This window comes from Mirounga angustirostris, unplaced genomic scaffold (assembly GCF_029215605.1).
Source record: "Mirounga angustirostris isolate CCGP_5_RB_7025 unplaced genomic scaffold, mMirAng1.0.hap1 SCAF_10, whole genome shotgun sequence".
NCBI lineage: Eukaryota > Metazoa > Chordata > Mammalia > Carnivora > Phocidae > Mirounga > Mirounga angustirostris.
The window spans coordinates 76,311,706-76,334,218 of record NW_026991718.1 but is presented as its reverse complement, the minus strand read 5'-3'; the positions used below and the strand labels follow the sequence as shown (position 1 = coordinate 76,334,218).

The 22,513-nt window shown below is 52.6% G+C and overlaps 1 protein-coding gene across 1 annotated transcript; it reads right to left on the bottom strand.

Moving 5' to 3' along the window:
* Window positions 1-1,742: 1,742 nt before the first annotated feature.
* LOC123851389 (tyrosine-protein kinase ZAP-70) lies at window positions 1,743-22,166 on the bottom strand. Its single transcript, XM_045885136.3, has 13 exons — window positions 22,095-22,166; window positions 12,046-12,478; window positions 11,235-11,395; window positions 8,335-8,473; window positions 8,164-8,245; window positions 8,039-8,085; window positions 7,797-7,845; window positions 6,551-6,743; window positions 5,807-6,013; window positions 3,959-4,151; window positions 3,727-3,867; window positions 3,519-3,631; window positions 1,743-2,251 (listed from the first exon to the last, which is right to left on the bottom strand). The coding sequence occupies exons 2-13, from the start codon at window positions 12,445-12,447 to the stop codon at window positions 2,128-2,130; spliced, it is 1,851 nt and encodes a 616-aa protein (XP_045741092.1). The 5' UTR covers window positions 12,448-12,478; window positions 22,095-22,166; the 3' UTR covers window positions 1,743-2,127.
* Window positions 22,167-22,513: the final 347 nt, after the last annotated feature.

The following is a 22,513-nucleotide window of genomic DNA, read 5'->3' as shown; positions in this document are numbered from 1 at the left end:
ATTTTATTTATTTATTTGTGAGAGAGAGAATGAGAGAGAGCACATGAGAAGGGGGAGGGTCAGAGGGAGAAGCAGACTCCCTGCCGAGCAGGGAGCCCGATGCGGGACTCGATCCAGTGACTCCGGGATCATGACCTGCGCCGAAGGCAGTCGCTTAACCAACTGAGCCACCCAGGCGCCCAGACTTCACTGTTTTAAATATTAAGCACAAAATCTCCAAATGGTCACCCAGAATGACAAAATGGAAGTAATATGAGCTTGTGTGTTTCATCTTTACAATCAGTGTTTGTCCCTTTTGAATCTAAATGTAGGAAGAGACTGTCTCCCAGGACGTGGAGACCCTCAGACAATTCCAAACCATTATAAATTTACTCTCCAAATGAATGCCATAGCCAAGAGTCTTGGTGTGTCTGGAGTTGAGGGTACAACTGGGGGTTCTCTGAATTAATTTTCATATAGAGTACAAAGTGCATCCAAGAATATGCTAATATGAGGCTTACACATAAATTATTAAAACTCAACAGTAAATGGTGAAATCAGAGTAAGGTCTGTACCTAATAATCCCAATGTAAAGTTCCTAGCTCTGGGGTCTTCTCACCAGCGTCACCCACCTGGGCCTCATGCTCCCACTCCACACAAGAGAAAAAGCCCCCGTCCTTCCCCCATAGTTCCACAAAACAGCCACAGAATTTCTAAACCTCCACAAACAAAAAGAAAGAAAACTTGCCTTCCCAGAAGCTGCAGAAAATCTCTTTGCCTTTCCCTGGCTCGGAGTGGGTTTCACGGCTGCCCTTGAGCCAGTTGCTCTAGAGAATGAGACAATGGCTGGGAACTGGGGATGGGGCCACTCACAGCTGAGGAACGGGGAGCAAGTTCAGAAAAGAAACACAGGAGCCTGCCTCTATTTCACTCGACCTGTTGGGTTCTATGCTCCAACATCCAATTTTCCATGTGGGGAGTGCTCGCTTTGGCAGCACATACACCAATTTTCCACGTGGGAAAACTGAGGCAGCAAGAGGTTGGGGATAGGACTTCTCAGTAGGACTGAGCCAGCACTTGGGACACCAGGTAATGAAGATCCCATCTGTGGCTGTCTGTGTCCAGGGAGGAAGGTGGGGCAGCTGAGTAGGGTTCTGGGTGATAGAATCACCTGAAGACACTTTAAGACACATCAGTGTTGGGGCGTGGGGTGGGAGGATGGGTTGGCGTTTGTTTAAACCTCTCCAGGTGATGGGATGCCTGGGTGGCTCAGTCGTTGGGTGTCTGCCTTCGGCTCAGGTCATGATCTCAGGGTCCTGGAATCAGCTCCACCTCAGGTTCCCTGCTCGGCAGGAAGCCTGCTTCTCCTTCTCCCACTCCCCCTGCTTGTGTTCCCTCTCTCTCTCCCTGTGTCTCTCTCTGTCAAATAAATAAATAAATCTTAAAAAAAAAAAAAAAAAAAAACCTCTCCAGGTGATGCTAACAAGCAACCAGCATGGAAAGCACCCACTTCACTCAATCCACAGACAGGGAAGCGGAGGCCCAGCGGCGCACCTGCCTCAGTTCCCAACTCTGCCATAGCTCCTCACTTGTACAAAAATGTCCTCAGGGCAGAGAAGTGGGAAGACCAGACCCCAAGGCCCTAGGAACCACATCCAGGCCCACCAAGAAAAGCTGTTTTCAGGCACTTCTCACTGACCCCTTCCAATGACCCAGCCCCTTTCCTGGTCCCCCTTCACCCCAGAAAAGATGAGGGACTCAAACAAGAGAGAAGCTGAGTTTATTACAAATGATTGAGGTCTTGCCACTTGAGAGTTCCCGGAGTCTTCCCCTTCAGGGCCCAGAGGAAGGAGGGTCCTTATTGTAAGCAATGCACCCTCAGCTCAGGGCTGCCCAGTAGATACCAGCCCAGGAGCAGGTTATACAATCCCACCCTCCCAGGGCCTTCCCTCCTCCCCCAGCCAAAGAGGACCGGTGACCAGGTGGGGAACACTAGATCAGTATGAGCCTGAGGTTTCAGCTGCCTGCCCTACCACAGCCCAGCTGGTTTGGGAAGAGGAGCTAAGCTGACTTCAGCCAAACTGGAGGTCCTAGGATGGGGCTGAAGCTGGGGCATCGCAGCTTGCAGGCCCCAAGGCTGGCTGGAGCTCAGACAGAAGCAGCCTCAGTCCCCTTTCCACACCCTGGGGGGCCTTCAGACTTGCTTGCCACGCTGTAGTAGTAGGCCCGCATGCGCTGCTCCACGGCCTGGAAGTCTGGGCGGTCCTCCCACCTGTGGGGGTTAGGTAGATCCAGGCCACTGACTACATCCCCACAACCCAGCTTCGGCTGGAGAATAGACACAAAGGGGGCTCAGAAAATCAGTGGGTTGTCAGGGTGTGGAGTTTGGGGTAATGGAGAGGTTTCTTGAGTATAAGAGGACTAGAATTCAGGTGTTGCCGTACCATGTAATAGAAGAGCTGCCGACATGCAGGATGTTGGGGGAACAATCTGTTGAGTGTTAACTGATGAAGATTAGGGAACTGGACTGATTAGGGAATCGAATTCATTGAGTGTCGGGGTAACAACTATCAACCAAGGGGAGCTGGGATATTGAATGCTGAAGTACTGCACATGTGCCAATGGCCAGTATATTGGGTGCTAGGTGCAGGCTTATATGGGTGCAAGGACGCTGCCCCTCATCTAGCAGAACATTGGAGCACTGACAGTGGGTTCAGCTAGTGGGGAGTTAGGCTATTAAAAATGCTAGCCTCTTTCAGTATTGGGGTGTTGGTGTACTGAGTATGTCCCAATGGGGGCCAGGTTAACACATGTTGGATGGACTGACCATTTATTATTTATCATAAATAGGGTGTCTATTTAATCAGGTGGCTTAGGTGTTTGGGTGTCAATGTCATAGGTGTTGGCCAGTGGAATAATGGATGCTGGGATAGGAAAGGTATCAAATGTTAGAATATCCATGCATTGCATGGCTCAGTGTAGGACAATAGCTTTTTTGGGTGCATGTTGCCTATCTTCTGATGGGAAGTTGAAATACTGACGATTTTAGGAGTTGGGGTGTTCAAGTGTTGACTTTGAACACCAGACAGGGGTGGAGGTTTTGAATATATTGAGTGTTTGGGTGCTGTAGAGGTTGCCTGTGAGAGTAAATAGGTGTTGGATGTTGGATGGTGGGGGACTGAGGAATTAGACTGGAGTATTATCCCATGCCCTGACCACTGGTACCATATTTTGGGTAAAAGAGTACTGACTTGTTTGAGAATGTGTTGAGTGTTGGCTGGTGGGGGACAGACGTTTTAGATGCTGGAGCACTAGGTGTCTATAGGAGGTGGTGCGGTGTGGGTCCATCAGAGCACCCTAGGGTCAGTGTGTTGAGGCACTGAGTGTAGGTGCAGAAAGTAAAGGTACCGAGGGTTGGAAAGGCTGTGAACTGGGCGAGTCTTGGGTGGGATGAGTTTTGGACTATTGGGCACCATGACCTCCACCCCAGGTCTAGGTGTCAGCTCAGCTGGGTACGCTTCCCACCCACTGGCACTCACTTGTAGGTCCAGCAGTCACTCATGAGTGTATACATTTCAGGCGGACACTCTGCCGGGCACTCCATCCGCTTGCCCTGATCGATGAATGCTATGACCTCGGGGCCCTTCATCTTCTGCTCGAGCCAGAGCCAAGTGCAATGTGAGTAACGGGGGCCACCTCACTCTCACACCCCTTCCCACCCACCTACCCGCCTCTGCCCACACCTGCCTTGTAGGGCTTCTGGCCATAGGAGAAGGCTTCCCACATGGTGACCCCATAACTCCAGACGTCACTGCGGCTGGAGAACTTGCGGAAGTTGAAGCACTCGGGCGCATACCACTTGAGCGGCCACTTCCCTGCCGAGCGGGCCTGAGAATGGGGAGATGCTGCCAGGGCAGGGCTCAGGGACCCTCCACCCACCAACCTCATCCACCTGGGTGCCAAAGGGGTGGGGGCTCACAGTGTAGTAGCTGTCGTCGGCACCCAGTGCCTTGGAGAGACCAAAGTCACTGATCTTGGCGTAGTGCCGGTTGACCAGCAAGACATTGCGGGCTGCTAGGTCACGGTGCACAAAGTTTTTCTCTTCCAGGTACTTCATCCCCATGGACACCTGGTGCAGCAGCTCCGCCACATTGCTGACGGGGATCTCCTCTCTGGGGTACAGGGGAAGGCAGGGTCAGCTGGGAGGGGACAGCCCAAGTTCCCAAGGGGGCAAAGCCCACTTCTCTGACCCAGCTGAGCATGTGTTCATCAGGTGCTTGTTGGACATCTGCTGTGTGCCAGGCACGGGCTGGGGATATGGTGGGGAGGTGAACAAAAAAAGGCAGAAACCTCTGTCCATGTCTAGTCTCAAGGTTCTACATTTCTCCCACATACTAGGATTCCCAAACGTACACTTTGACCTGCATCCTCTATATGCCCTTAGGGGAGATGTCTCACGGGCATCTCGAAAATAATAAAGACAAAGCTAGGGGCGCCTGGGTGGCTCAGTCGTTAAGTGTCTGCCTTCGGCTCAGGTTATGATCCCAGGGTCCTGGGATTGAGCCCCGCATCGGGATCCCTGCTCAGTGGGAAGCCTGCTTCTCCCTCTGCCCCTCCCCCCGCTTGTGTTCCCTCTCTCGCTGTGTCTCTGTCAAATAAATAAAATCTTTTTAAAAAATCTATTAAAAAAAAAAAGACAAAGCTAAGTTCCTGATTGTTCACACACACATGCACACACAACCGGCTCTCCCCACTGTCCCCTTTCTCCGCCAGCAGCTACATCCTTTCATTTACTTGGGCCAGAGCACTAGCCTTTCCATCAGCTCCTCTGTCTCACACCCAGCTTCCAATCTGTCAGCACACCCTGGCAGCCCTGCCTTCAGAATCCCTTCGGAATCCTCCTACTTCTCTCCACCTCTGCTTCTGCCACCAGGGCCCAGCCCTCATCATCGTTAGCCTGGACCAAAAGAACAGTCACCTCTGCCCTAACCCCCCATGGTCTGTCCCCACACAGAAGTCAGGTCTGGCCGCTCCTCTGCTCAGAGCCTCCCAGGGCTCCCACCTCGCTTGGGGTGAAAGTCCAAGGTCTCCCCATGGCCCACAAGGCCCTGCGTGATCTGCCCAAGCACCTCCCTACCCACATCAGCTCCCCCTCTCCTCCTCACGTACTCTGCTGCAGGCACAGGGCCTTCCTCACAGTTCCTCCGCTGCCCCTGGCACAAGCACACCTCAGGGCCTTTGCACTGGCTGTGCCCCCAGCCTGGACCGCTCTTCCCCCACAGCTACACTTGGCTGCCTCCTTCAGTTTACACAGGCCTCAGCTTCTCACTTTTCATCTCCCACCCTGACACTCCTAATCGTCTTTCTTATAGGACTTACTGTCCAACATACTCTCTGTTGTATTATAATTATTCTTGAAAACCTCTCTTCCCCAGCCAGAACACAGGACAGAGATCTTTGCCTCTTTTGTTCACTGATGAATCCCAAGGGCTGGTAATAGTCCCGATTACAGAGAAATTGCACAGTAAACACCTGTGGAAGAACTGACCGTGTGAGCCAGGTTACACCACAAACACCTGTGCACCAGTGGGGACGGGAGGTGATGGGCCCACGCCTCGGTGAGTGTAAAAGATCGTGTCTGTGAGGGTAAGAGTTGGAGGCATGAGGAAGCCTTGCTGTTAACGGCTCTGCCTTGTGGGTGTGAGTGTGGGCGGCGGGGTGTGCGGGGGGGGGGGGGGCAGGAGTCAGTGAAAACAAGTGTGTGCTCATGGACAGATGAGCCTGCGAGGCTCCAAGCCCCACGTGCCCAGCCCGCCCCAGGGCTCACTTCTTTCCGAGCAGGAACTTGTGCAGGGGCCCGCCGCCCGCCATCTCCATGACGAGCATGAGGGCCTCGGCCTGGCAGACGCCAATGAGCCGCACGATGTAGGGGTTGTCTAGCTGGTGCATGATCTGTGCCTCGCGCATCATCTCGTCCTTGTCTGTCTTCTCCGTGCTGTGCTTCAGCACCTTGATGGCCACGTCGATCTGCTTCCTGCCGTGGCATGCACCTGAGTCAGCCCGGGCCCTGCTCAGCCCCTCGTGCCCACCCGACCGGCCTCTCTCCCCTCCAGACACGTTTGCCACCGGGTTCTCCCTTCAGGGCCCAGGCACACACTTCCTCAGCTGCCAGGGGCAGCTCACAGCCAAGCTCCTCACTGAGAACTACCCCTCACTGAACAAAACACCTCAACATTACACCCTCCCCAGGGGCTGCCTGTAGCCGGGGAGCGGTCAGCTCAAGGGTACAAGGGGGGCGTCTCTGCAGCTGCCCTGCGATGGGCGAGGCCTCTGTTGCAACTGCAGCTCGGCCCACCTCTCCCTGTCCCCGGCCTGCCTCTCCCACACTCTCAGGTGCTATCCCTGAGCCCTCCCAGTACTCCCCTAGCATGCAGTCTCCTGGCCCAGGGTCTGTCTCCCAGGAAAACTGACGTTGCATCCTGGCTCCAGCCCCCAAGGCCTGGGGAGGCCACTCCCGTCCTCTGCCCCCCCCCCCCAGCGCTTCCCCAAACCACGGCAGGGGCGGCCATACTTGCGCATGCGGTAGACGCCCTGGCGTACTGAACCAAAGTTGCCACAGCCAAGTTCGATGTCAGCCATGAGGAGGTTCTCCCGCTTCAGGAAGAGCTTCTTGTCCTTAAGCTCCTCAGGGTCGCTGTAGGGGCTCTCATACACACTCGTGTCCATGGGCATTGACTGTGCTTTCTCTGAGGACACTAGGCGTGCTGGGCACACACACACACAAGCATGCACTCCCAAGTCAGGATGAAGGAGTGGGATGGGGGGACAAGGAGGGCACGGCAACCCTGACAGCCACACAGCACATGCCCCAGACAGCGGTGCACCACCCAGAGCATGCCCAGGCACATGGGTACATGCGTGTGTTCATGTGCACGCGCGCACTCGTGTGTGCTCCTGGTCCCATCTGTGGGTGAGCTGGGAAGCCACATCCAAGTGGACTCTAAAGGCGTGTGGGTCTATGTGCACGTGTAACCACATGTGCCCCCGTGTGCTCACGCATATGCACGCACGGGTACTTTCACCCACATTCTGTGCATGATGAGGCCCAAAGGCATGTCTACATGAGTAACTGTTAGTGTGCCGGCTAGAGAACACACATCTGTGCGTGTGTGCCCACTGGCATGTCTGACCCTGCCCGGGTCTGTGGGTGTACCACATAGCCCATGTTTACCAGGGCTCCAGGATGGGGCTCTGCGTGCACATGCAACCATGTATGTTCTCTGCACGCACACATGGACAGGCTTGCATCTACACGTCAAACACATGAGCATCTGCAGCAAGGCATTTCAGGAACACGGGCTCTAAAGCCCACCTGCCCGGGCTCAAATCTCGGCTCCATTACTGCCGAACTGCAGGACCTCATTAAGTTACTTGCCTTCCTTTCTCATCTGTAAAATGAGAATAATTGCCATGACCACATCATCTGGCATATCAGAAACATTCCAGAAGTGCAGACATGCGTGAGCGTGAAGCATGACTGGCACATAGTAGGTGCTGGACAAATGTGTGTCTGTGGCCCAGGCGGTACTCCCCAGCATGTCCGCATGCCCCCCACGTATTGTCCAACATATGTAATGTACGTGCATACAGGCAGGCGTGATGGACACGCACCCACGCGGACGTCTATAGGCACAGTGTATGCACGGGGCAAACCAAGTCAGGCCTGGCCCATATCCCTCCCCTGCCCCAGCCCAGATCCCAGCCAGGGACCTTGACCACAGCCTGGCATGAACCCCACACGCACACCTCCAGCTCACCTGGCTCAGGGGTATACCCGTCTGAGCTGGCGTCAATCCGTCTGGGAACCTAAAGGTCATGAGGTCAGCAAGGGTCAGCAGGACCCTGAGCTGGGGGCACCCAGCCCCTGGGACTCACATCCTCTGAGCAGTGCTGGGGGCGTCCCACTCTCCACCCCAGCCTCGCCTTGGGAACAGGACCCATCACCCACCTGCCTGGCTCCACCCCTCAGGACCCAACCCTGGGGTGCCCGCTAACTCACATGGGTCAATGTGGATGGGTGGACTGGGAGTGTGGGTGCAGCAGGCTCTGGGGGAGCAGAAGGGACAGTGAGGGGTGGGGCACGGGGCCTCCCACTCACCCCCCGGCCCCCACAACCCCCCTCACCTGCACTGGCACTGGTGTTGGGGCAGGCGTCCTTCAGGCAGTAGATGAGCCCATCCGCCTTCAGCTTCAGGTACTCCACCAGCTGTAGGGAGGTGGGCTCAGGGCCAGGGCTCCTCTCTTCCCCAGGCCCCTAAGCAACCCCCCAGCCACAAGGTGGCTGGGCAAGCTTACCTGCCAGAGAGTGTCAAACTTAGTCCCCTCAGGGATACAGTATTTGCCCGCCTTGTCCTGGCTGATGAGGTAGTGGTACACAGATTTCCCATAGATCAGGGACAGTGCGTAAGTGCCCTGCTCCTTCCGGGGCCTCAACCTGGCAGGGGGAAGGAGGGGATATCACCCCTATAATCACCTGGGCCTTTCCTGGGGTGACCCCCTGCTGGGCCCCACTTTCCACACACACACACATGCACACGCACACACACACACCCATGGGCGCTGCTCCTGATAGTCTCATAGAGAAGTGGCAGGGACTAGGGGCCCCAAGGTCAGGCCCCACTCAATGTCCAGACTTCTTGGTAACAGGCTGGTGGGGTGGGGTGAGGAAGGGGAATGAGAGGAGAATGGCAGGGTCCACAGGGAGACTTGTTCTGATTTGTGCAAAGGTGCCCTGGGACCTAGCCATGGAGTTGTGCTTACCTTTGTTGTTCTTCGTGTAAAACAGAAAGGAAAGCACTTCAATAACTAGACTGGTGGGCTAGCCTGGAGGTTATAGTCTCTAATTACTCAGACTTCAAAACCTGAAGTTCTGAACGGACAGCAGAAACTCAACAGCCAGTGCTCACTGGCAAACTCTCTTTGGAAAGAGATATGTGAGTTCATGAAAGAAGAGCTACCAATTCCCCCATAATAACCACATAGGCAAAGACATGGGTGTGGTCACCATATATATTTCCATGCCACAAATTCTACTTTATTTACCAAAATAGGTGGTATTTATTTACCAAAATACCAGTAGGTGGTACCAGTTCTTTGTCCTTGCTGTTCAAACTTGAACTTAAGCTAGAAGTACCAGCTAGGAAATCCATGTGGATCTCTACTTCCGAATATAGGGAACTTGATAATAGTGACAAAAAGAAGAGCTACCATTTATTGAGATACTGGTTCTAAATTCTTCACACAGTTGTCACTTAATCTTGACAGCATCCCCCACAAGGTAAGTCCTATTAATGTGCCCATTTTGCAGATGAAGAAACTGAGGCATATGATTACATCTCCTGCACAGTTGGTTAGCAGTAGAGCCAGGATTCAAATCCATTTCTGACTCAGTTAATTGCTAATAGGACCGACAGCCAGCTCTGTCACATGATCATCTGTGCCACCCCGAGCAAGTCACTGATCCTCTGTCTCAGTCTCCTCATATGTAAAAAGAGACAACTGAACTACGTCAGAGGTTCTTAACCTGAAAAGGGCTCCAAGGATGAGGATCGGGTTCAACTAGGATCTCCTATAGCTGTACGCAAAATCTCTGGGATAAACATGGTTTGGGTTGAGAAAGGAGTTCAGGGATGTCTGGGTGGCTCAGTCAGTTAAGCATCTGCCTTTGGCTCAGGTCATGATCCCAGGGTCCTGGGATCGAGTCCCACATCGGGCTCCCTGATCAGTGGGAGTCTGCTTCTCCCTCTGCCTGCCACTCCACCTGCTTGTGCCCTCTCTCTCTCTTTCTCTGACAAATAAATAAGATCTTTTTAAAAAAGAGAGAGAAAAAAAGGGGTTCAGCTTCAGAAAGATTCCCAAAGGGGTCTGTGATCCAGAAGAAGTTAGGAAACACTTAACAACATCCTGTTAAAGGCCCTTTGCAGGGGTCAGGTTTCTTTTCAAGTTGAATCAACCAGTACCACAAATCCTGCAATTACGCAGAAAGCTGTGATAGCAAACAGCATGCGGTAAAATTCCAACCATTCTTCAGCAGCTCTGAACTGTGGTCAAGAACAAGCATGGCCCTGGTCTTAATTCCAGGCCTGAGTGGCATGCATCTTTCTATCACACCCTACACCCTTATCTCAGAACTGGACCCGTTCTGGCTTGTGACAAGCATCAGGATCCACCAGGGGTATTTCCCTCCCCCCTGCCCCATGCAAGGTTCTATGCCTACAGCTTTGACCTTTAGCCCCCTAACTATCTCCATACTGAGAAAGCAATTCTTGACTAGAGGAACCACAAGAAGAATCTACAACAGCCTCTGTCCAAAGCATGCCTTGCCTAATTTTCCAATAGTCTGGCTCAAAGTAGCTGCTTCTGGTCTCTTGACATTGGCCAGCGTGAGTCACTGTCCCTAATAATGTCACTGCTCCAACTGCCTCTGAACCTCAATGTCAGCTCAGTCTCTACACTGTACCTGATCCTAGCTCCCTCAGCCTCAGCCTCCTGTGGCTCTTGCTGGCCCTACCTGCCTCTGTGACTTCAAGCTTGACATCCAAGGCACCCACAGCTAGTCAAAGCCCTTGGCCCTGGCTCTCCTGACTCCCCTCTTACCTCAGTAGACCAGTTAACTGTCATAAACTCTACAAAAAGTTTGCACAATTTTCCTTGGGGCACGGAATCTTCCATGGAAGCTTAAGACATAAAAGAGGTCAAAGCTGCGGTAGGAGGGGGACAGCTGCTGGTAAGTAGCAGAGCCTGGATTCCCACCCAGGCTCTATTTCATTGATTCATCACTTTTGTCCTCCTGCTCCACAAGGACAGAGATTTGTGTCTGTTTTGTTCACTGCCATGTCCTCAGTGCCTGAAACAGTGCCTGGCACATAGTAAGTGTTCAGTAATATTTGTTGAATGGAGAGAGGACATTGAAGCAGGCAGAAGTTCAGCTACTTGCCCAGCATCCCCAACTGGGAAGTAGCAGAGCCTGGATTGCCACCCAGGCAGCCCAGCTCTGGAGTCCTAACCACTGCAGATCCCTTCCCATATAATGTCCCTTCGCACACTCAGAAACACACTACCGCCTTGCACATGTTAGCACAGATGCACCCCCTCATGGCCCACCTGCACGCTGAGGTCTGCCCCAGCCTCCAGGATTCCGGGCAACAAGCCCCAGCCTCACCACCCCAAAGCCCCAAGCCTCAAGCCCCACATACAGGAACTTGCCGTCGGTCTGCGAGCCCGAATAGAGTTTGCGCTCTGCCTCCTCGCGCGTCAGGCTGCTGTGGTACCAGGGCATCCGCTCGTGAGCTGTTGTGGCAATGAGCTTCTCCACCTGGGGAGCCTGGCTGATGATGGCCTGCTCCAGCGCCTCGCCCTAAAGAAGGGAGGATCGAGGAGACTTGTAACTGTCACCAAGTGTCACCAAGGGGCCAAGTGCGCAGCCAGAGGAAGCCTCTTTCATCTCCCGGGCCTTCCTAATTGCCACCGTCCCCGTGAAACCCTTCACCCTAGGCGCACCTAGGGTGAGTCCTTCAGGCAGCTGAGGACAGCCTCCCCCCCTCCCATCTCCATGATCCCTCTCCCATCCTCCACCCATCCAGAGCCACGCCCCAGGCCCCTCCTTACAGGCGGCCCCAAGCTCATCTCCAGCTTGACGATCTGACACTGGTGGTCGTGTATTGCAGGCTGTGGAAGACCACCACCCACCACCCCCGCTGGCAGTGCCCCCAGCATCCTCTCAGGCCCGGCCCCCCGCCCCCGCCCAGCGCGACCTCCACCGGCCGGACCGGCATAGACGTGCCCCAAGGCATCGCTCAGGCCCCTCCCTCCGAAGCCTCCGACTACGTCCCGCCCCCACCCACCCCTCCAGCGTCCAAATCTGGCGTGGCACAGCAAAGCCCGGGCTGGCGAAGACGACCGTTCTCCCCTGCCCGCGCACCCAGGCTCTCCAGGCTCGGGGAGGCCAGCTCTCCCCAGGCCCCTCCGCAGGCCCCGGCCCCGGCCCCGAGGGCTCCGCGCTCGCACCTCCAGCTTCCAGGTCTGGCGCACGTAGTCGCGCACCATGGCGTCGCGCAGGCAGTCGAACACCCCCGGCTGCGGCTCGAGTCCCGACGGCCGGTTGCATGGCTTGCGCAGGTTGCAGGGCAGCCCGTCCGGGTCGCGCGAGTAGAACTCGCAGAGCTCGGCGGGGCCGCAGTGCGCCTTACCGCCGGCGATGGCGTAAGTGCCGTTGAGCTGGCGCTCGATGGGGAAGTGGTGGAAGCGCACATCGTGCACGAGCGAGAGCACGTATCCGCCCAGCGAGCGCAGGCACTGGCGCAGCAGGAAGAGCCCGTCGGCCATGCCCGCCAGCTTCAGGTGCTCCTCGGCCTCGGCGCGCGAGATGCTGCCGTAGAAGAAGGGCAGGTGCGCCGCGGGGTCCGGCATCGCCGCCGCCGCCCCTGTGCCTCGCCAGCCCCTGCGCGTTCAGAGCGAGATGGAGGGCACGTCAGGGTCTCGGCTTGCCTTCTTAAACAACGTCCGTTGGGCCCAGAGATAGTGGGAGCGAGGCCGCATTGAGGGGCATCCGTGCCAATCGTGCAGAGCCTGCTTTATGCCAGAATCACCTTGGAGAGGAGTTCCAGCCTGCTGGGCTCAGATCGGAGAGTCCCCAGCCCTCCCCTGACTTTTCAGAGACTTTGTGCGAAGCGCCCAGACACCCCCACTGGCCCCCACACACCAGCACCTGGAACCATTCATTCATTTCCCAAACACGTGTTGAATTACTGTGTTTCAGGCTGGTGCTGGAGATAAGAGTGAATAAGACAGACATGGTCCTGCCCTCCTGAAGACAACAGTCCGGGGGACATATTAAACAAGAAATAATTACAGGCTGAGGTCCATGTCATAAAGGAAATAAATAGAGTGATACTAAGAGAGAGAAGAGGCCACTGTCACCTTCTCTGAGGAGGTAGCATTTGAACTGAGATCTGAAGGATGAGGAGGAGCCAGCTTTTCAAAAATCAGGGAAGGGAGCACATCACGCAGAGGGAACAGCAACAACAAAGGCTCTGAAGCTGGAACAAGCTTTGTTCTTCAAAAGAACCTTACTCTATTAACCTTCCCATGGAGTCCGCTTGGCCTTAGAAATTCCCCTTTGCCCTGCCCCCTCTGCCTTCACGGACAAATTTCTAGAAAGCATAAACTACTCTGAATATCCATCAGTAAGAGATTGGCTAAATACATTAGGGTTTAATTCCAATGTGAACTTTAATACCGCCACTAAATAAAATGAGATGTGCAATTGAAAATTATGATCCGGAGTGCCTGGGTGGCTCAGTCTTTAAGCGTCTGCCTCCTTGCTCAGGGGAGACCTGCTTCTCCCTCTCCCGCTCCCCCTGCTTGTGTTCCTGCTCTCGCTATCAAACTGTCTGTCAAATAAATAAATAAAATATTTTTTTTTAAAGAAAGAAAAGTATGATCCAATGTGGAGAGGAGAAGGAATTAAAGATATTTAGATAAACATCTAGTAAGGCAGATAACCTAAAATTATCTGTTTTTAACTTTCTGGGGTTATAGTATAATGACAGATATCTTTTTTTTTAATAGATTTTATTTATTTATTTGACAGAGATATAGAAAGAGAGCACAAGTAGGCAGAGTGGCAGGCAGAGGGAGAGGGAGAAGCAGGCTCTCCTCTGAGCAGGGAGCCAGACATGGGGCTCGATCCCAGGACCGCAGGATCATGACCCGAGCTGAAGGCAGCCACTTAACCAACTGAGCCACCCAGGCGCCCCATAATGACAGATATCTTGATAAGCATTGGATTATACAGGTGTCTGAATTTCTCAAAGAATGTACTAAAATTTGTTCATTTCAGTGTATTTGGACCCTTTGGTTAAAAAAAGAAGAAGAAGAACCATAAAATATTGAATGCTAGTTAACAATCTATATGCAGAAATATCTAGATCTGGTGGATACTGATGATTGTATTTTACTTTGAAAAGCATCCAAAAAATAACATCAACTGATGGGTGGACAGATAGGTAGACAGATACAGTCAAGTCTTACTGTTCAGAGTAGTTCTGTAAAGTTATTGCAAACACTGAATTAGCAGATACTAAATGATTGCTCCTAGAGGAAATCCAAGGTTAGGTTCCTCACGTCTCTGGTCACAGCATTTTCATCACCTACCTGATCAGTATATAACCCTGTTTCTGCTTAAAGACACAATTTGATATATATTGATTCATTGACACTGACTGTTGAGCCAACAGCACTACAACTCTAAGATTGTCTGACACATACTTTTCCTAGAAGACACATCACAGCCTTCTTGCACTTAGGAACACAAGAAAGCACATCAGCACTACACTGCCATTTGAGGACACTTGTTTACAGTGTGAGAAAAGGCAGAGGAGTGTCCCCTTGTTTGACCTCAGTGGGAATGTGCACGTCAGTTGACTCAAATTTCTTGCTTCTCTGCATGTGTTCCTGAATGACTATGAAAGGGCCTCAAGTATTTGGGGGTTACAAGTAAATATTAGCAAGTAGGCTAAATACAGAATCTGCTAATATTAGGATCAACTGCTTGTGACAAAGTGAATATAACAATATTAATTGTAGAATCTACAGGGTGGTTAACGGGTATACAACTAATTCTTCCCATTTTGCTGTATATTTACAAGTTTTTATATAATATTGAAAAAACTTACCTCCCCATAACAACTTCCAGACATTTCTCTAAGGTGGGCCCAGCAAGACCACCCAGGCATAGGTTGTGTTCAGGGGATGATCCTTGGGTGCCTTTCTTAGTTAAGCAAACGTAAGCAGGGCGTTCAAAGAAGGCTTTTGTGGCTTGAGAAAGGCTGCATTTCCCTCTGGGTGTCCAGGGACAGGCTAGGATGGGCACAGGGACTGAGAGGAAGATACTGGAATGGGAATCAGGTGAGGTCTGGGTTGGGGTAGCCAGAGGAGGAGCAAGAATCTGCATTCTAACCCGATTGCTCCTGACATTGGGGTTGGGAAGGCCAGGCTTAAGGGGATTCCTGGATGTCCTAACAGTTACAGGCAAGTGATTAATCAGGGACTACATTTGTGTCTCCACCTGGAGATGCAGGTCACCATTCCATCAGAGTGTTGAAGAGTCAAAAATGTTCCTAGGTATTTACCCTAGAGAAATGGAAACTTGCATTCACAGAAAAACCTACACAGGAAATGTTTATAGCCGCTCTGTTCACAACTGTCAAATTTTGGAAACAAATCTGCCTCCGCAGATGAATAGATAAACTGTGGTGCCTCCCTACCATGGGATACCACTCAGCAATAAAATGGAAGGAAATGCTAATACCCACAACACATGGGTGAATCTCAAAGGCATCACGCTGAGTGAAAGAAGCCAAACTCAAAAGGCCACAAACTATAATTCCATTCAAAACCGTATCAGTGGAAAACAATGCATCAGTGGTTGCCAAAGGCTGGGGGCCAAGGGGAAGGATTGACTAGGAGGGACATGAGGGGATTGGGGAGAATAGTCAATATTTTGATGGAGATGGTAGTTTCTCAGCTGTATGCATGTGTCAAATCTCACAGAAGTTTTCACTAAAATGGGTGAATTTTCCTGTATGTAAATTATACCATCATTTTTTAACGAAAGGAACTGGAAAGTATAAACAAACCAGACACTAGAAATAACTGACATAGGAAAGAAAATGCTGTCTATGCTCCTGCTCTACTTTCTTGACTCCCACCCCCTCACCAGCCTCACAGCCTCACCCACCAGGATGCTCTCTAGGCTAGAGAGGAAGCACTGATATCACCACCTGGTGGGCACGAGGCAAGCACCTAATGCCCTCCTCAACACTGGGTCTCCTGAGTGAGGGACATTGGTGACCCCTCCCTCCTGCTTGAGCCTCTTGGCTCTCCCCAGTCCTTCCCTGACGTGTCTCCTCCCTCTCTGATGGTTCCTGCTCTGTCTCCTTCCCCAGCCCTGGTCCCCTTACTTGGGATGTTCTGCCTATGGCTATAATCGTGCCACCATGCCCACCTGTCTAGTCTAGATCTCTCTCCTGAGGTCTGATTGTGTGGTATCACCTCCTTTGATCTCCACCTGCTGTATCTATTAATAAAACCTGAGATCCAGATCTAACTCGCATGGTGTTTGTGGTTGGCTAAACCCCACAGTTTGTTTCCCATGAGCTGAGCTCCAGGGTCTGCAAGTTGCTTCTCGGCAATTTTTCCCCAAGGCCTCCCTTGCTCAAGAACTTACTGTGGCTCCCTCTGCCCACTTCATTGAATCTAACTAAACTCTTCAACCTTCCCTCTGCTCCAGCTGGGCTGTGCTATTCGCCCTTCTTTCAAGTGCACTTCCATACTTTTATCCATGCAGTGCCCTCTACTGAGTACACCCTCCCTACTCTTCTCCATCTTCCCAAATCCAGCCATCCCTGCCTCACAGACTTGTATAACTGCTCCCTATACACAGGACACAGGACCAGGCAGCAAGATGGGGGCTTGTCCAGGGGCTGTGGGGAGGGGTGGAGGTAGTGAAGCTGGTCTCTGGGGCAGGAAGCTGTGGCAGGAAATTGTCAACAACACAGTTTGAGAAGCTCCTCCCCACAGTGGCCACAGGTGCAACCTGGGTAGCCAGAGACGGGGTTAGTGCAGAAGGGGGGGTGGGGAGAAACTGGCCCTTGGGGCCCAGTTCAGGGCCATAAGCCATGATTGGCCATCTCAGATCAAAGGCCAAAGCATCCAAGAGGCAGGAGCCTTTCCCATGCATTCTGAGCTTTATCACAACCACCCTGTCTCACTGCCAATAACAACAACGGTAATAATAACACGACACTGCCCGGTTGGTGGGTCCTGGGCTTAGCCAGCCCCGTGTCTGCTTTTGCCTTCCTGTGCCCTTCTAGGCTGTCCTCACTAGTAAGCAGGGGGGTGAGAGCTGGAGTGACCAACTTTCCAGTTCCCAGAGATGCTGAGGAGGCCAGAGGAAGTAGACAAGAGGAGGCAGAAGATGAAGAGCCAGGGGGACAAGAGGCTGGAACATCTGTCCATGCAGCACTGCTTCAGGCCAGGCCAGCATGGACCCTTTCCTTTCAGAGGAGCTGGGCCAGTGTGCAGCCTCCTGATGGGACTAGATGTGGTTGGGAAGATCCCATGTTTCTATCCTGAGTCATGTCCCTATAGACTCCATGGCTTTCCGAGGAGATAAGCCCACCATGAGACCCTCCTACCCCATTCCTGCCTGGACTGACCCCATCCAGCCTCCCCATGAGCTTTGAGTTCAAAGATCCTAATTTGGCCTTCTCTGAGTTCACAGCTCCACTGAGAGATGAGGGGACACCACGCTTGTTTTCACAGCCCAGGCCCTGGGAAGAGAAGGAAGAAACCTGTGGTTCTTGGTCAGAAGGATCTACCTGAATTTCCACCATTCAAGCATCCTCCTTGAGTAAAGGTAGGGTTCAGTTATATCTATTCCAGAGAGACTTGATACTCCAAACATACTTCAAAGGAAAAAAGGCTCAGGTGGTCAAACACATTTTCAAAAGCTATGGAAAGCATATTAGCATATTAAAGGCTCTGAGAGGCACCTGGGTGTCCCACTCTTGGTTCCTGCTCAGGTCATGATCTCAGGGTTGTGAGATTGAGCCCTGCGTTGGGGCTCTGTGCTCAACATGGAGTCTGCTGGAGATTTTTTCTCTCCCCCTCCCTCTACCCCTCACCCTCCATGCCCCCCTCTAAAATAAATAAATAAAATCTTAAAATAAATAAATAAATAAAGGCTCAGGGCGCCTGGGTGGCTCAGTCAGTTAAGCGTCTGCCTTCAGCTCAGGTCGATCTCAGGGCCCTGGGATCAGCTTTGTCAGGCTCCCTGCTCATTGGGAAGTCTGCTTCTCCCTCTCCCTCTGCCCCTTCCGCCCCCACTTGTGCTCTCTCCCTCTCTCTCTCTCTCTCTCAAATAAATAAAAATCTTGTTTTAAAAAATATAAAAATAAAAGCTCTGAGAAGACCTGCATGGAAGGACTGTTTTAGCTTTGTTTTATCCCCACTCCTATGTAGCAGAGCCTTGAGAGTCTACTATTCTACAGAACATACTCTGAGCATCAAAAGCCCCAATTAGATGTCCATTGTGAGAGCCCAGAGGGGAGACTGAGGCAATCAGGCTGCAAAGGGAATGAGCCCATCCAACTGGACTCGGTGGGAGGGGGTGGGATTTGCACCAGCCAGGCCTGGAGGCTCCATGAGCTGCCCTCAGCCAATGACCGCACCAAAGGCACTGCTGGAATGGGGGCCCAGCCCTCTCTGCCCATCCTTCCTCTCACTGATCCCCAATCTCCTGCCTGAGACCCAAAATCCCCCCTAAAGCCACACTTCCTGCTCTCTAGTCCACAATCATGGTGGGCCCCCCCTCTGCCCACAAATAGAGCAGCACAAGCAATTTCAGCCAATAAAATGCCACCTTGGTTACATTCTAAGTCACAGTGACATCAGTTGGCATTGGGCCATGGGTGGCGATTGGGTCCTTCATATTTTTTTCCTGACACCAGGGGATCAGATTTCAACCACAGAATCAGGGATCTAGTATGCAGTAGTGGTGGGGTCCTGGGCAGTGAGTTAAGCTCAGCAGACCCCACCTAGAAAATGGTGCAAGCAACAGTGCCTGGCACTGGGAGATTCCGGGGATTCCATGGGATAAGACTCACCAAGCACCAAGCACAGCACTGGCCTGCCATTGTGTTATCATGTCCTTCGCTGCTCTCAGCCCTCCAGGACTCCCACCTCACACAGGGGTAAAGCCCAAGTCCTCACAGTAGCCCCCAAGTCCTTATGCAATCTGCCCAATCCCTTCTTTGTCCTCATTCACGCCCCACCAGCCCCATGGGCCTCCTTATGTCACTTGTTCAGGTCACTTGATCAAATCAGGTTTGGTCCAACCTCAGGGCCTTTGCCCTGTCTGTTCCCTCTGCCTGGACCCTCTTCCCTCAAAACCCCTCACTTTAATCAAGTCTCTGCTTAAATATCACCTCCTCCTCCAAGAGTTCTTCTCTGACCTCCCTCTCTAAAATCACCTCCCCTTCTTCAGGATAGAGATATCCCTGACCCAGCTTTATGATTCTTCACCACCAAAAATGTGATTTATCCACCAACTTGTTGACATAGGACCTTTGTCCCCTGCTAGAATGTAAGCACCATGAGAGTGGAGATTTTGTCTCATTCCCCAACCCTGACCAGCAAGGCACATAGTAGGTGCCCACACCCTTCTTCTGGCCATATGCTTCAGTCCTCTGTGTTGTCCCCTCCTCCTAGAAGTGTTCCATGATTTCCACCCCTCCCTCCCCAAGCTAAGTCAGGCACCTCCTCTCTTGTCCCAGGGCCCGTCCTCCCCACATCACAGCCCTGATGGCCGTGTATGACCACTGTCTGTTGACTCCTCTGTCTGTGACCAGGCTGAGCTCCCCGAGGCAGAGCCTACAGCTGCCTTGTTTTCTACTGGAGCTCCTGCTTCCTCCCAATAAGCACGTGTCAAACAGGTAACAACAACAGCAGCTTCTGTGCCGGGGACTTTACTATGAGCATCATCCACTTAATCTAAACCTTGCCTCAACTCCCGTTAAATGGGAACTGTTAGCCCCATTCCTCAGCTAAAGCAACTGAAGCTCAGGGAGGTTAATGTCATGTTCAAAATCATGTGGCAGTCAGGATTTGAATGCAGGTGTCTGACCCAGCAGACTGCTCTCACCACTCTGGAGAATGAATGTCCTTTAGGGGACAGAATCCCTTGTTCTGAGCTGGATCCCTTGGGGCTTGAACCCTAGGCTGGCAGGTGTCCCTGCACTCTGAGCTTCCTTTGACCATCACGGCCCAGAGTGCTGGGCTGTTGTGGGGTTGGGATAGGTCCTTGCACCCAGCAGACTTGCTAAGTGTCCGCTGATCCACTGGGCAATGCTGTGAGAGCAGTCCCCCCACCCCAACCCCTGCCGCCTTGGTTTAAGGGCCGTGTGAGCTCAACAAGGAGCTTCCCTTTGGAAGCCTGGGTGTCAGGCTCTGTGACTGTAAAAGGGAGATGAGGAGAGGCTTAGGGGGTGGGAAAGGTGGGATGATGAGTCGGGGGGACAGTAGGGTGTTGTCCTGTGCATTGTGGGGTGTTTAGCATCATTTCTGGCCTATATCTACTAGATGCCAACAAGACCCCCTAAGTCATGACCAAAAATGTCTCCAGACATTATCAAATGTCCCTGGGGGGGAGGTATAGGGGGTGCCAAAATTGGCTCCAGTTGAGAACCACAGCCTATGCTTTGGGTGGGCGGATGTGCAGGGAGGGGTCGACACGGTGAGGTCTGGCTGCTGCAGCCCCCAGGAGAGTCTCCAGAAGCAACGAAGTCCAGAGCCTGACCTCCCAGAGCTAGTAGTGACAGTTAGAATTACAGCCACGTGCTCAGATAACACCTACTATGTGCCGGGCATCTAGATCTGCAGCTGACCCCAGAACAACACGGGTTTGAACTGCTCAGGTCCAGTTACACGCAGATTTTTAACAGTACAATAAATGTCTTTCTCTTAGGATTTTCTTCATACTATTTTATTTCGTCTAGATTACTTTATTGTAAGAATACAGGACATGGGGCACCTGGGTGGCTCAGTCGTTAAGCGTCTGCCTTCAGCTCAGGTCATGATCCCAGGGTCCTGGGATCGAGTCCCACATAGGGCTCCCTGCTCTGCAGGAAGCCTGCTTCTCCCTCTCCCACTCCCCCTGCTTGTGTTCCCTCTCTCGCTGTCTCTCTCTGTCAAATAAATAAATAAAATCTTTAAAAAAAAAAAAAAGAATATAGGACATAACACATATAACCTACAAAGTATGTATTAGACTCCCTGTTATCAGAAGGTTTCCGGTCAATACTAGGCTCTTAGCAGTTACGTTTGGGGGGAGTCAAAAGTTATATGCAGGTTTTCAACTGCGTGGGGTTTTAGCACCCCTAAGCCCTGTGTTCCTCAAGGGTCAAGTCTATTTGTTCACACCCCATGAGTGAAGGATTTATGGACCCGGGACCTGACACACACAGAGGTACAGTGACCTGCCTAAGGTCCCACAGCACACACAGCAGGTAGCTGAGCCAGGACTCAAATCGAGGCCGCCTGGCTCTACAGTGTACGCTTACCACCGTCCAGGCTGTGTCCCTGCCAGCCCCGTGTCCCTGCCGGGGCTGCATGTGGGAGGCAGGAGGACAGGCACAAAAAGGTAAAGGAAGCACCGCACCGAGAAGAGCCTTCTGAGGTGGCACCCAAAGATTTTTCATGCCAGGAGTCCCTGCCCCTAAGCTCTCAGCAAAGCTTTACTAAGCACCCACTGTGCGCTCACTACCCAGGCTGAGACAGAAGTAATGATGCGCATCTTGAGTTGTTCACCACAGGAACCCCGTTCCTTCCTGCTGAGACTCTTTCCTGCCTGGGACATTTTTCCCAACCTCTTACCCAAGAGTTAAGAGCCAGGCACCTGCAAGGTGCCAATATTTGCCTCTGCATTTAACAGATGCACAAACTGAGGCTCAGAGACTCCAAGCAACCTGCCAAGGACACACAGCAGTTAAGCAGGATGCAGATTGTTTTCTCCTTCACCTCTCTGAGTCCCCCTTGAACCTGAGCTCTCTTATAAGTGGCTCAAGCCTCCTGGGCCCCCGATAGGAATCATCTGCACGTGGTTGTTCAAGTTCACAGCCCTGTTGAGCCACCCTCATATTTATGGGGCTGGTGGGGGCAGGGGACAGAGCACATGTTTGCTCTCTCTGGAAGATTCTCTGCTTCCTGGAGCCAAGGGTGTCACCCTGACGGGGCCCAGCAGGAAGCGAGGGACTGAGCAGACATCGCTGTGTCCCCCGGACATGACCACTCAGCTGACACTCTGGCAGGGAATCTGCTTCCCTCAGGGTGGCCACAAGGGGTGTCTGCTTCCTCTTCCACCTGGACACCACCCATCCCAATCCTACAGCCCCTCCTGGTCCTTCCCAGTGGCCTCCTAACTCCATCTCCCTCCACCAGACCCAGGCTACCCATGGAACTGGCAGCCAGGTGCTGTTCCATCCAGGATGACTTACCTGGAGATGTGCAGATGATATCGAGGCAAATGGGCTACAGGTCTCTGGTCCCCAACGTCAATACACAGCTGGTTCTGGATGAAGAATTGGACCCAAGAAACTAACTTGGCTATCTCTGGAGCCCAAGCCCCCCGCCTGAGGCCCTGCGGCTCACCGCCCCCTCACATGCCCAAGCAAAGGGTAAGTAGGCCATACCGACAGAATCTTCACCCTCCACCAGCTGCCCCAAGTCCCCTGGGGTGTGGCTGTGGTGACGGGACAGGGGCAGAAAGCCGGAGGGCGGCCACTCACCTGGGCCCACCGGCAGCCGCACAAAGGCCCAAGCCAAGCAGGGACCAGGGCCGGAAGGCCTGGTGTACTCTCAGCAGCTGGTTTCTCTGAAACTCAACTTACTTCCTTGCTGTGAAGACAGGAAAGGG

Excerpts from the sequence above, each read along its gene's own strand:
- LOC123851389 (XM_045885136.3), bottom strand. The coding sequence starts at position 12,447 with ATGCCGGACCCCGCGGCGCACCTGCCCTTCTTCTACGGCAGCATCTCG. Across the intron at positions 8,246-8,334 it reads AGTTTGACACTCTCTGGCAG|CTGGTGGAGTACCTGAAGCT; the intron begins GTAAGCTTGCCC and ends ACCTCCCTACAG. Across the intron at positions 6,744-7,796 it reads CGGGTATACCCCTGAGCCAG|CACGCCTAGTGTCCTCAGAG; the intron begins GTGAGCTGGAGG and ends GTGTGTGCCCAG.